Source organism: Rhinolophus sinicus, linkage group LG01, assembly GCF_036562045.2.
Source record: "Rhinolophus sinicus isolate RSC01 linkage group LG01, ASM3656204v1, whole genome shotgun sequence".
In the NCBI taxonomy this organism is placed as follows: domain Eukaryota; kingdom Metazoa; phylum Chordata; class Mammalia; order Chiroptera; family Rhinolophidae; genus Rhinolophus; species Rhinolophus sinicus.
Genome location: NC_133751.1, coordinates 68,400,892 through 68,415,519, shown reverse-complemented (window position 1 = coordinate 68,415,519; position 14,628 = coordinate 68,400,892). Strand labels below are relative to the sequence as shown.

The 14,628-nt window shown below is 36.1% G+C and overlaps 1 protein-coding gene across 2 annotated transcripts in view; it reads left to right on the top strand.

Moving 5' to 3' along the window:
- The window catches only part of ATP6V1A (ATPase H+ transporting V1 subunit A), a 50,895-nt gene extending 37,404 nt beyond the window's left edge, over positions 1-13,491 (top strand). For both annotated transcript variants that reach the window (XM_019734820.2, XM_074331756.1), the window contains 7 exons: positions 2,796-2,918; positions 3,014-3,128; positions 3,723-3,786; positions 5,394-5,597; positions 9,117-9,211; positions 10,512-10,683; positions 11,173-13,491. In XM_019734820.2, the coding sequence (XP_019590379.1) occupies positions 2,796-2,918; positions 3,014-3,128; positions 3,723-3,786; positions 5,394-5,597; positions 9,117-9,211; positions 10,512-10,683; positions 11,173-11,265 (866 nt within the window). In that variant the 3' untranslated portion in view covers positions 11,266-13,491. The remainder of the gene's footprint in view (positions 1-2,795; positions 2,919-3,013; positions 3,129-3,722; positions 3,787-5,393; positions 5,598-9,116; positions 9,212-10,511; positions 10,684-11,172) is intronic.
- The last annotated feature ends 1,137 nt before the right edge of the window (positions 13,492-14,628 follow it).

Here is a 14,628-nt window from a genome sequence, read left to right as displayed (position 1 = left end):
CACAGTTTTCATCTATTCCTTGGCAGGTTCCTTAGCCATCATTTTATTCTGCTTTTCTGTCCGTTTTCTTCTTGTATTTTTTTTCCTTTTTTGGTTTTTATACTGATGTTTATTATAACTGTTACTCACATTTTCAGGAAATGGGAGGGGTGGCTATTACTGTGGTCCAGGGTAGCAGGAATTCTTCATGGTAATCTGTGAAGTTTGTTGTGGCATGGAGTTGTGTAAGTTATTTTACTCTTTTCCTCTCTCCCGCCAATAAAAATTCGCCGCTGCAAGGCCACTTACAATGATTTCTTTCTCTTCCGCCCTGCCTCACGCACTTTTTACTCCCTGCGAAGGAGTTTCTACCTGTGTTTTATTTGTCCCCATCTCCCTGCTTCTCCTTGATGCCCTGTTACTCCTTCTGCAGTGTCCCAAACAAAGGATTTTTGGTATTGCCCCTCAGGAGGTATCTCCTAGTTTGCAGGAGCTTAATCTCAGATGTGCAGCCTCAGGGAATTCTTGGTGTCTTCCCACACCATTGTTTGGTTTTTACCTCATTTAGGTGGCTTTCCTCATTATTTTTTTCTGGACCTAAATATGGCCCATAGTTTTTGATGATAGAGTTTGTGTTTCTATATTTCTTGTTCTCCTTGTTTGGTGGTTACTTTTATGAGAAGAAGGAGAAAGGGACATATTCACCTACTGTTTTAATACAGGAAGTCTTCCTATTTCTTTTAGATGGCTGCATAGTCCCTTTGTATGGCTATATCATAATCTATTTAACCAGCATCGTTTTGGTGTGGACCCTTGGATACTTCATAGTTTTTTGCTATCACAAACTATCACTAAAATACTCATACATATTTTTACACTGTTTCTTTGCATGTTTTGTGTGCACATTTGTGTGTACATTTTTGTAAGGTAAGTTCTTAGAAGTAACATTGCTAAAAATACAATTATTAATACAGATTTTAGATTCTGATAGCTCCTTAAAAGGAGTAACAACAGACAAGAGTTTCTTTTCTCCACATCTTCACCAATGCTGCTTTTTTCAACACTTTCTTATAATTATCAAACATAAAAAAGTTGAAAGAATGTTACATTGAACACCCATGATGTACTCAGCATCTGGATTTGACAATTAACATATTGTTATTCCTGCTTTATTAGATGCCTAGTCAGTCTATTTTTCTTAGTAGTAAACTACCATCTTTCCTGTGTATATTAATCATTTGAACAGTGCCTTCTGTTTTCCTTTTGGATAGTAGTTGTTTTTCATACTGATTTGTAAAAGCTCTTTGAAATTAGTCTTTTATGTGTCATGAGTTGCAATTGTTTTTTCAGTTTGTTCATCTTTTGATTTTGTCTGAGGTTTTTTTTTCCCCATGTAGGCACTGATATCTTTAGGTCTATGAAAGAAATCTGTGAAACTTCTTTGAGGTTTACTCGTGTATATCTGACTCTTCTACAAAGTTTTTCTAATATATACACACAAGTATTTGTGAATGTCATCATAGAAACTTAAAGCATAGCCATGTTTGTATAAGGGAGGATCTCTTCCTATCATCAGATTGAAATATGTAATAATTCTTGTGTTTTTTAAGCCTTAATAATGAATGATAAGTAATATTTCTTAAAGACTTTGTTCATGGAACCATTTTTTGGAAGCCTCAGAAATGAGTATTTTCTATTCTGAAAGATGTACTATGATAAATAGTGAAGTGCTGAATTTTCCAGTAAATATTTTGTTTTACTTAATATAAGCTTGTATTTCTTTACTGGTAAAATAAGGGAAATCAGGACCATAGATTTTGGGACACTTATAATGTAGCAACAACCATACAGTTCTAATATCTTAGAGTTGCATGTTCTTTGTACTTGTTAGAGGGCATTTGTATGTATCATTTAATCTGATATGTGTATATAGGGCGAGTTTTCCCATTTTAACAGATTAGGAAATGCCACTGGGAATTTTAACAGATTAGGAAATGCCACTGGGAAATGAAGTTACTTTGCTAAGGTAAATGACAGAATAGGAACTAGAACCCAGGACTTCGTTCTATATATTAGCTTCTTCTAAGTGGTTTACTATATGTGATTTTACAGGACAGGATCTGACTGATCTGCGTAGCAGAATGATCTGGATAATTAAAATATTACTCATGTTAATAATATATGTTACTTTTGAGATATAACCAAGCAAGCTAAATAGTTGAGGGTTTTTTGGTGTGTATGTATGTGATACATAGACAAAAACTGTACTAGAAATTAATTTCAGTCTTAAATATATTAATAGAAATAAGAATAGGGAAAGTCCTTTCTGACTTTTAAAATGTGTATTATGTTAAGATAGACTTCATATGGCAACAAGTGAACCCAAATGTATTTGCTCAATATAATAGATATTTGTTTGAGGTGGTCAGGGGACTCTTTCCTCTGTCATTCTGGGCGGGACCCAGCCTGGAAAGAGCTCTTTCATTTCAGCACTTGCCTTCTAGAGCTCCCGGGAACTCTCTCCCTCTCAGTAAGCCAGAAGGAAGAAAAAGCATGGAAGCATTTGTGGCTTGCCTGGTGATGGAACACATTGCTTTGACTTACATTCCATTAGCGAGAGGTCAGTTACATGGCCACATCTAAATGCAAAGGAGGCTGGGAAATATAATTTAGATGTGTGCCCAAAAGAAGAACAGATTTTGGTGAACAGCGAGCACTCTACCTCATGTATTTCTTGCTTTGAAATTTTCAGAAGGGTGAAAAAGTCAGGATTATACATTATAGGATTATAACTTGTAATATTCTTCCCAATTTAGGAATTACACTGTCCGAATATTTCCGGGACATGGGTTATAACGTCAGTATGATGGCTGACTCTACCTCTCGTTGGGCTGAGGCCCTTAGAGAAATCTCTGGTCGCTTAGCTGAAATGCCTGCAGGTAATACTTCGCATTACTTTTTATGTAAGCAAAACTGATAGGACTTGGGAGGCTGCGCTGGAACCTCTCTTTGTAAATTTCTTTTCGTTTTTCAGATAGTGGATATCCTGCATATCTTGGTGCCCGTCTGGCCTCTTTCTATGAGCGAGCAGGCAGGGTGAAATGTCTTGGAAATCCTGAAAGAGAAGGGAGTGTCAGCATTGTAGGAGCGTAAGCACCCAAACTGTTTACTTTTTAAAGGGAAAAGGGTCAATAATTTTAAAGAGAAAATACTTAACCCCCTCTAAGGGCAGTGATTCTTAACCAAGGTTTCACTCCAGAGTCATCCAAGGAGCTCTTTAGGTCATCTCTACATGTTCTGGTTCCATACATGTGACTGATTTGTTACACTTAAGTCATGATATCCTAGGAATAACTAGCAAATTTATAGACATGTTAAGGTAAGATTATATCATGATGCACACAATTGCAGATTCGCAATGACTACGTAAAGCAATACTTTGTTCTCAGAGCTTTACCTTCCTTCTGGCTTCATCTATTTGATTAGAATAATGAAACTGATTTTAATAATTATCTGTCTTATTTCTCATACTAGAAGGTGTTTAACAGTTGTTATTATTTGCAACTTAGTATTGGTTTCTATTTAAGATTTTTATGTAAGATTTCTTTCCAAAGGTCATTTCTAAAGTTATTTATATTACGAAGTCATTTACATTAAAATTGGCTTTCAAAAAATTGACTTTCATATGTAAGTTATTTTTCATAAGCATTTCTCATGATGTTTTTTTTTTGTTTTAAATTTAGAGTTTCTCCACCTGGTGGTGATTTTTCTGACCCGGTTACATCTGCTACTCTTGGTATTGTTCAGGTATATCTTTCCTACTGTGGTCAACTTCTGAGCTCACCATCCCATCCCTGTTCCCCCAAATGTTATCCAAATCATCAGGAAGTATTTAATGTAGTCACTAAAGAGTAGGCAATGGTAAAATCTGTTTTAGTATTTTAGGAACATTCTTATCCCTGAGAGCCTTTAGTGCTATCTGTTCATTCCTAGCTCTTTACCTAGAGTTTATAACAAGCAATACTTGTAAGTGGGAAATATGTCCAGGGCAGCAAAGTTTTATTAGTAAGAGAGTAATGCTCACCTTTAAGTTAGAGTAACCCTAGGTGTGGAAACGAATGGGCCCCAAAATGCATAGTGGCAAAAACACAGCAGCTTTTTTCTCCTCCTGGTATGGTCCCAGGCCGGTGATCCTATTGGAGGGCAGCTCTTTTCCAGTCAGTAGTAATTCAGAGAGCAAGGAATCCTTCCGTTTTATGGCTCTGCCATCTCCTAGCCTGGTAATCACCTGCTTCTGGCTGATACAAGGGGAACTTGAGAAGGCACCCCCACTTTTTGAACCTCTGCTCAGACATAGTCACCCCACTCACTATAAACCAGACACAGATGAAACCCAAGCTGGAAAATGTAGTTTTGCCTAGGGAGCTGCTTCCCAGTGGCAAGGCTTGAATTTTGGTGGATAGCTAGCCAACTTGGTCATTAAAAGAAACATAGGTAAAAGATGTATACAAATAGGGCTATAGTACAAAAAAGTTAATATAGATGTGGCTGGTTGGCTCAGTTGGTTAGAGCACAGCGCTCATAACACCAAGGTCTCCAGTTTGAGTTCCACATGGGCCAGTGAGCTGCGCCCTCCACAACTAGATTGAAAACAAAAATTTGACTTGGAGCTGATGGGTCCTGGAAAAACACACTGTTTCCCAATATTCCCCAGTAAATAAAATTTTTTTTTTTAAATAAAGTTGATATATTCATAAGTACATGTATTATTCATGTGGGAAAACTAGAATATTTGCCTATGTTTTTGTCAGTACCATATTGAAGGAAATGGCAGAAGCTAAATTTACAACTCTCAAGGTCTTTAATCTTTGCTAAAATTTTGAGCTTTAAATTACAGGGAAAAGGGAAACAAAGTTAGGGATACATAAAATAGATGTGAATGACCTTGGAAAAATAACTATCAGATCTTATTGGATTGGCCCTTAATGATAGGGGACTGAATTTAATCAGGACATTTAGAGGTTTTTAATCAAGGTATAGTGCCTAGTCCATCTCACTAGGCATTTTCTGGTTCACCTGTCTATAGTGCACCCTAATAATCTTCAAAAGAGTCAATTTTTCTTATTGCTGTGTAGTTTGACACACTATTAAGGAAATTCAGATAAATTTTGAATTTGATTTGTGGATACTACCCATCCTGAAACTGAAAGACATATATTTTTTAATTGCAAGTTTTATTCTATTTCAGTTATACTCGGTAAATACAAAAAAAGATATAATTTGACCAAAAAAATATAGAATTGTATATTTAGGACAAGTATATCTCAATACTTTTAAAATTTTTTTTATTTTTTAAGAAAAGTCCTTGTTTGTTTTGTTTTGTTTTGTTTTGCTTTGCTTTGCTTTTAAATCAGGTGTTCTGGGGCTTAGATAAGAAACTGGCTCAACGTAAGCACTTCCCCTCTGTCAACTGGCTAATCAGCTACAGCAAGTATACGCGTGCTTTGGATGAGTACTATGACAAACACTTCACAGAGTTTGTTCCTCTGAGGACCAAAGCTAAGGAGATTCTGCAGGAAGAAGAAGACCTGGCAGAAATTGTGCAGCTTGTGGGAAAGGTGAGTCATAAAACCCCATGGAGGACAGATCTGTGAGTTATACTGGAGTGTTTGTTGTAAGGACGGATAGAACCTTGGATATGCAGATCCTGCCTAGTAAAATGAGTGTTTATTAAATGTTTTTAAACTAATAGAATTTTAGGTTTTTCCTTTATCCAGCAGAGATATTTGAAGGATCTACCTGTGTTGTGAAAGATAGAAAGATGATTATTTTGATTATTTTACATTTGAGTAACAAATCACTCCAATGCTTAGTGGCTTAAACAGCGTTTTATTGTTCATGGTTTTGGGGTTGATGGGCTCAGTTTGGCATCCTTGTTTGGGGATCCCCATACAGTTGCAGTTACACGGTGGCTGAGGCTAGAGTCATCTGAAGGTTTCTTCCCTCACATGTCTGGTGCCTGGGCTGGGATGGCTGGAATAGCTAAGGGTGGGCTAGGCATTTCTCTTTCTACGGGGTATTTCCACATGGTAGTTCAGGGCTCTCAGAGTGAGTACTAAAAAAAGGAAGTGGAAACCACTATCATCTTAAGTCTGGGTCCCAAAACTAGTCTAATACCACTTCTGTCTTATTGTGTAGATGAAAGCAGCCACAGAGCTTGCCTAGATTCAAGGAGAGAAGCTTTTACGTAAGATCAGTCAATTAAAAAAAGTAACTAAATTGTTAGGGCCTTTACATCCTTTTCGAGACTTTATAGCACTTAACATGGTCCTGGTTTATTGCAAATGAGAAAGAAACACTTGATTTATTTCTTTAAATACAATATACCCATCAACAACCAAATTAGAGGTGGTAGAGTTAGGATCTATTAAATATTTTTTTCAGGAGTACTAGCCTAAGAAGGATGGAATTCTAATTCTAGTTCCTCCAATAATTAGTTCCTCCAATAAATAGTGGCTTACGTTCTTGTGTCTGTATCTTGATGTTTCAAAGGACAGTATGATTAAATTTAGCCAAATTCAATTCTAGAGTGAGTGACTTCTCAAATAGTATGCAGCTCTAGTCAGGACTCTCAGAATTCGCTGTCTAGCTCTATTCTTTTTATTATATCTTATAAAGGCACTTACAATTTTTTTCCAACAAAGGGTAACTTTATTAAATAGCTAGCATGTAATACTCATTATTCATAAGTACTGTGGCCCTATAAGATGAACAAGAAACAGAAGACCTCCAACACCAGACAAAGGCAATACAAGAAAAGAAAATTACAGGCTCGTTTTGTTTATGAATGTAGGTATAAAATTTTAAATTAAATGTTAGCTTACTAGATCTAGCAGGGAATTAAAAATAATAAAATGATACATCATGAGCAAGTAAAGTTTATCTCAGAATGCACATATGATTCAACACAGAAAATCTATTGTAAGTTGTTAGTGTAAATAACATAATGGAAAAAGGGTATCTCAGCCAATGTGGAAGTATTGAATAAAGTATTTGAAGTTCATTATCTATGATTTTAAAAAATCTCTTAGCAAACAAGGAAGAAAAGGGAACTTCCTTAATTTGTTAAAAGTAACGTTAAAACCTTGGGAAAACATTTTACTTAATGGAAAATTTTTGCTGCATTCCATTTAAAAATCAGGATTAAGACAAAATGTCTACTATCATTGCCTGTGTTTAATAGAATACCAGAGGTCCTAACCAATGATGTAAGAAAAGCTATAAAGAAAGAAAGAGATTAAAATGTCATTATTTGTAGATAAATGTGCTCATGTAACTAGGAAAATAGCAGAATTAACAGAGAAACAATTAGAATTGATAGAGTTTGGTGAGGGTTCTAGATTCAAGATAGTTTAAAATATCAAGAGAATTTCTCTATTCACAATACAATTAGAAAATAAAACTAAAAATAAGGTGTTCACTATAGCAACAAAAACTGGAATATAGGAATTAACCAAAAATACGTATTTTTAAAATGGGAAACATTTTAAAACTAGTAAATGAAACTGAAGATCTGAAGACAAAGACAGACAGTCCATGCTTTTGGCTGGACTTACTAGAAAGATACCACTTGTCTTTATAAATTTGATGTGATGCCAGTCAAATTTCCAGTTGAATCTTCTGAGCATATCAGTAATCATTCTGAAATTCTTTTGCTGTCGTGAAGATTCGCAGCCTTAAGTAAAGAATAGTAAAGAGGAGCTTTTCTTAATTACAAAACATAGTAATAAACACAGTGTGGTATTGGTGAGGTGGCAGACAAATAGCTCAGTGAAGCAGAATATAAACTGACTTGTGTATATATGAACCCTTGATATTTCAAAAATGATAGCACAATTCAAGTGAGAGGAGGATGGATTATTTCAAAGATAATGGGAAAAGTATTTGGAGAAAAATAAAAATGAATCACTACCTAATTCCATTTACAAAGGTAGAGTCCAGATAGATTAGCAATTTAAGTGTGAAAGGTAAAACTTTCAAGTTAATAGAATATCTTGGTGATCTGGGGTTGAAAAATGACTTCTTAGACTCCCATGGGCACAAACAATAAAACAAATTTTTTTTGATTGAATATAAAGAAAGGATTTTCTTGTTCAACAAAGACCCTTGTGGATAAAGGTAACGAACAGGTGAATGATTGGGCGGGGAAGTTCACAACATCTAAAACTGATGGACTAATATCTAAAATGTACAAAGAATTGGAAGTTAATAAGAAGACCAGATCTGCAACAGAAATATGGGCAAAGGAAAGAACAGAGAGATTATAGAAGAGAAAACACAAACGATTAACATGCCTGTGGAGAAATGCTCAAACAACAATGAGATATCATGTTACACTGGTTAGAACAGCAAATATGAGAGAGCTGGATAATGCCAAGCTGATGACAGTGTCAGGAAGCAAGATCTCAAATGCTCCAGAGAATGACAATTTTGCAGTTTCATTTATACCTTTGGAATGAAGGAGGGAATGTAAGGGAGATTACATGAAGGTAGGAGAAAACAATGTGCAGGATAGTTAACAAGATTATAAGCTCCCTTGAGGGTGGTTAGCTTGGGAAGGGTCTGGAAAAGAGATTTAGTACTGTCATTTCAAGGGTGTGTTAACCTAGATGCACAAGAACAATGGACAAGGCTGGCTTAATAATCTTTCACTAAAGAAGTTAGAGGCCCGGGGTGTGACTACCCACCATGACCTGCCCAGTTGATCAGATCGCTTGTGAGGTTACTTTCAGTCACTGAACTTGCACATACTCCCTTCTTCCTCAGGTATTTGTCACAAAAAGACAAATACTATATGATTCCACTTCTATAAGCTATCTAAAGTAGTGAGGTTCATAGAAACAAGAAAGTAAAATGGTGGTTACTGGAGGCTGGGGGAGGAGGAGGAAGAGAATTGTTTAATGGGTATAGAGTTTCAGATTTGCAAGATGAAAAGTTACGAAAATCTTGATCCGCAACAATGTGAATATGATAGCTGATGGTGTGTGATTATATAGTTTCTGCTTGCTCATTGATTACAGTCGTGGTCCTACATTATGGAAGTAAATTTCTAAAATTACATATGTTTTCTCTTCTAGGCTTCTCTAGCAGAAACAGATAAAATCACTCTGGAGGTAGCCAAACTTATCAAAGATGATTTCCTACAACAAAATGGATATACTCCTTATGACAGGTTATCTATCTTGCTATTCCTTCTTTATTTTAGGATTTTCTATCGAGTTTTGAAGGAGGAGCTGCCTGCATTACAAATCTACTTTTATTTTCATAGACAGCTAATGAACAAATATGTCCCCTTGCCTTGATTTTGCTCATTTGTCCAGTTCTGACAGTATTTTCACTCATTAGCCAATCATCTTTGATTAGATTAAATTGTGGCTTAGTATGCAGAGCGGAGGGATCACTGCCGCCTTCAGAAACTTTTCTCACCACATCTCACCATAGCCCATGCTTCCTCTACTCTTTTCCTAAATAGTTATGTTCTGTTTTCCTGCCTCATTTCACAAGAGTCTATTCTCTTTCTTTCTACCAGAGTCCCTGATAGGTGCCCCGCCAGCCCCTGCTGCTCCTGCCCCGTGCTTGCTTGCTTTATTTTTGTATCTGATACTGGCATGGATTACTCACACATCCCATTTCTTTTCAACATTGATCATTTGAGCCCTTTCATCTCAGACTGGCTTTTTTTTCTCAAATCGTATTTAGCCCCATATAAGACTGAAAAGGGAACTGAACAGACAGGATTACCAGAGTGTAAGACAAGCAGAAAATTTGACAATATAAATCAGTACTGGTCAAAAATCTATATTGGGAACTTAAGAAGCTCTAGCAACTACCCATACAAACATAACAAGGGGAATATTCTTTGGAAAGATTGTAATAGAGAGTATGCATGAAACCGTGTATGCAAATGTGTTTAAATGAGTGAGAAAGTTGATAAGAATGTGTGTGAAACAGTTGAATATTTACTTGTGTGTCTTCATTATTGAAAGGTATGGGTAAATGAAACTGAACTCCTTAATGTGGAAAAATGGGTTACTATTAACTAGGAAATTGCTGTTTCCTGTTCTCTTATTCATTACACCTTAACTTGCTATCACATGGGAGTCTTTCCAACTCAGTTATTTTACCACCTGGGTTACTCCTTTAATGGCATTATACAAAAACAAACCCTCAGGGAGATTAGATTATAGCAGTGCTGTTTCATTGTGCTTGAAAAAGAAATGTCCTTCACATAAATAAAAGAATGTCTTTCTTCATCTGTCCATCCATGTCATATCCTGAGGCATCTTTGTCCCCAAACTGGTCTTTTCTATTCTGTTTTCATTCTTTATACATATATCATGTAATAAATATAAGTGGTCTACATATTTAAATAAAGAAGCTAATGCTCTCGTATTTTATCTGAAGTTTTATATGGAATATGAACCTGCTTTGGATTTTGTTTGTGTTCCTTATTTTACTTTCATTTACCCCAGGTTCTGCCCCTTCTACAAGACAGTAGGGATGCTGTCCAACATGATTGCATTTTATGACATGGCCCGTAGAGCTGTTGAAACCACTGCCCAGAGTGACAATAAAATCACATGGTCCATTATCCGTGAGCACATGGGGGAGATTCTCTATAAACTTTCCTCCATGAAATTCAAGGTATATTTAGTTTCACTGTCCCTTTTTCTTTTTAGTAGAAAATGTTTCTTTTTAATTTTTTAACTATTTGAGTCCCGAACCTGGTGTGTGGAACTTAAACGTTTTTCATTTTCACACATGCTTAGGTTATGTAAAACCAGAACAGACCTCAATGGTATGTTCAAATAGGAATTGTAGTGATAAAAATTATAGTATGTCATGTCTAAATAAATGCTGATATATTTCCCCTTATGTCTTAATTGCCAGGCTAAAATCATTGCTGAGCAGCAATTACCTTACCTCAGCTGCCTGTTAACATGTTCATCTGAACAAGGGGTTCATCTAACCCCCATGTTCCTCTGAAATGACTTCTGGTGTTTACTTCTTTTAAGTATCCTATTACATAACATTAACTTTTAAGTGACCTGTCATTCTTTTGGAAGTAATTTACTACATGTTCTGAAAATTATTTTCCGAAGGTAAATTGAATTTTGTACTATCTTTTTTCAGGATCCAGTGAAAGATGGTGAGGCAAAGATCAAGGCCGACTATGCACAACTTCTTGAAGATATGCAGAATGCATTCCGTAGCCTTGAAGATTAGAACTGTGATTTATTTCCTCCTGTTCTTCAGCAAGCTCTCGTGTGTGTATATTTTCCAAAATTTCTCATCTCAGACCCTTTGCTTCTTTATTGTGCAGCTTTGAGTCTAGTGCCTATGTGTGTTATCATTTGTTTCCCTGTTTATTTGGTAGGTCTTATATAAAACAAACATTCCTGATCCTTTCTCCCAAGTGGTGAATGTAGTAAATATGATATACAATGGCTACACTACTGTAAACTTGTATGTAGGGTGACGTCCCTCCTTGTCCTAGCTTTGCCTTTCCTCGTCGCCATTAAATTGCAAACAGGACTACTGCATGTTCTCTCTTTGCAATGGGTTCGGAACGAAAGGCCAGGTTGCTATGTCCTGACAGGTACTTTGGGGAATGACTTGATCTATCCACATGTCGAGGTTATCTGCCGCTTAGCATCTTACTGCTTTGCAGGGAATACTTGCTTTTTTAAAAAGATGATTAACGTTCCAGGTATGCATTGCTTCCCCGGTGTAAATCAGGAATATTTATGGGAAACTGTTGGGGACTATACTGTTTTTAAAACAGGCATTTGTGGGGGCTCAGCACAATATATGAATCAGTACCCTCTGAAAAAGTGAAAAGGGAGCCAGACAGTCAAATTTAGATTAACATCATCTTGTTACAGCTTATTTTGTTTCACTAGGAAAAATTCAGTGTCAAGGAGTACTTAGCATTACTAGGAAATTCTTTTTAAAATTACTTTTAGAACAATCACCAAGAACTTGATACACATCTTAGAAGCCTAAGCTTCTAAGGATCATGTCACAGTATGATGGGCAGTAAAATGTCACAAAGAAGATACTCAGTGGTTAAAGGCTGTTTGGCACCTTTAAGTTCCAGCTGGGCTATAGTAATTCTTGGGGCCAAAGTGGCATTATGTTTTTACAAGATAATGACATGTGTCACGTGTTTGCATGTTTGTTTGCTTATTGAATTTTTGGGCAACCAGTTTACCAATTATAGAAAATCTTTCATGTGGGTTTTGATTCATTGGCTCAAGAGTTCTCAGAATATCTGTAGCCATAGTAGTATAACAGTTTCCATTCGGTTTAATAGGGATGAAATTAATTCTTGTATCTGCTGATAGCAGAATCTGCGCCATGTGAAAAAAAGATCGTTTCATCCTGTCTTTTAAGAATCTGTTTTAAAATAATAGTTTCTGTGTTTGTACAGTAAGGCACACTGCAGAACAGCTCTGCGAGCGACTGTTTCCCATTAACTCTTTCTGACCAATACAGCTGGCACCATCACTTCCTCTTTGGGAAGCGGAAAGGGCATATGAACATGTCCAACAATCTCAGATACCCAAATGTAACAGCATAAATAAAGTATTTATTTTACACCTCAATATGTTGTTACTTAAATTTTCAGGTAATGTATTTCTTTGGGTTTGTTAAGGAAAGATGCAGTCAGTAGAGAATTCAGTTAGTTTGTTTAAATCCTTGCAGATTCCATGTTCGTACAGTGGCCTGCTGTTCAGGAGGGGTATTTGTCCATACAACTTTTTGTCACCTTTCAGAATACTGGAAGATAAAAATGTTGCAGTTTGTTGAGATGTGGACTTAATGGTGCTGCTTAATCAGTTTGCTTCCAATGTGGTCTCCTACCCAGAGGCCCTACGACCAGTGGAAATTAAAAGGGTTTCAAAAACTTTCTTTTTCTACCTTAAACTTACCAGCAAATTAGGACCGCGATGGTAATGAACGATATGATGAAGAAAAAGCTTGACCAAGTTTGTTTTTGTCATTCTGAATTTGCAGTGTGCATTCTTACTCCTTTTTAAGAATGTTGATATATGGGTTTGAAGATGCTAGAGAAACTGTGCTCAGATATTCATTGTAAGTGTCTCTTCACCTATATGTTGTAGAATTTCAGATTGGTCACCGATCATATTTCTTTCTTTAGTAAGAGTGTGTTAGAATCACAACAATCTTTTAAAAAGATGATGCAGTTCTATATTTATTGTGCTGTGCCTGGTCCTAAGTGGAGCCAGTTAAACAAGTTTCATATGTATTTTTCCAGTGTTGTCTCACACATTGTGCCCTTTGGGAATTTCCTTCAATCCTGAGGAATGAATAGAAGAGGTTATATATATATTGCCTCCTTATCCTTGAGATTTCACTATCTTTATGTTAAAAGTTGTGTATAATTGTTAAAAATCTATGAACGAATAAAACGTGGATTTAAATTAATTTTTTCTGTGTGTGTGTGTGTGTGTGTGTGTGTGAAGATCTGCTAGAAAAACAAGCCAGCTTGTGTTTGGCTTAATGTTTTCGGTATGACTTTCAAATTTTTTATTTCTCCCTTTCTTTATAAATTGTTACTTAAAATCATGAAATTGAATTGGGGCCTTCACTATAGACTGTAAAAAATCCTATAATCATATACACTATGATTTGGAAGGGTAGTATACAGAATCCCATACCATTCTGGATATTACTTTAAATTGAAGAAGCAAATGGTTTGTAAAAATACACTTATAAATTAAAGGAGATCAGTGATACTCATTTCTTTTTTTGGTAAAGGAACTAAAGCCTTGTAATTCATGATTTTGCAAGCCAAATTATTTAAGATTCAACATAGCAACATGTTACTTGGGACATATTTTATTTTCTTACATGTATATAATAATTTCCAAACAAGTAAAGAACGGTGTGTAATGAATAACTCTTTATTACTACTGAATGCCAAGTTTATGTAGAGAAGTATTTAAAAACTCATGGGTAATTTTTAGTCCATTTGGTAATATCCCAATATCTTCAGATTATTAGTTTTAATGTATTGCTGCAATACAAGAACACAAAGAAGGGAACCAACTTTCCCAAGTGGGATGTGATAAAATGCCACTGAAGTTGTTCTAAGGGCTTTCTCTTAGTTTGAGTTCCCCCAGAAGTTGACTTGAGACAAGTATTTGAATATAGGCAGTTTATTTGGGAGATGATCCTAGGAAACACCAGTAAGGGAGTAGAGAATTGAGACAGAATTGAAGGAAGCCAAGAAAAGTGTTCATTATCAAGCAAGTCAACACTTTGGACTATTGAGTACAACCCTGCTGTGGAGTTCTGGGACCAAGTGAAGAATTTGCACTGCAGTTATCCCACCTGGGGTGCAAGGGACTTAGAGTACTTTCATCAGCCATTGGCAGCCAGCTCCTGTCAATCATCCACTGAAGGCTGTTTCCACAAAGATTGGAAGAGTCAGTGCCCACCCCATGCATGCAGGCAGAAGAGAAGTTCTTTTTGTTTTTTACAGAGCAAATAATACACTGATTATGGTTACAAATAGGTAGATGTGGGGTTTAATGATCCTGAAAGTAAAGCAGCTTCTTA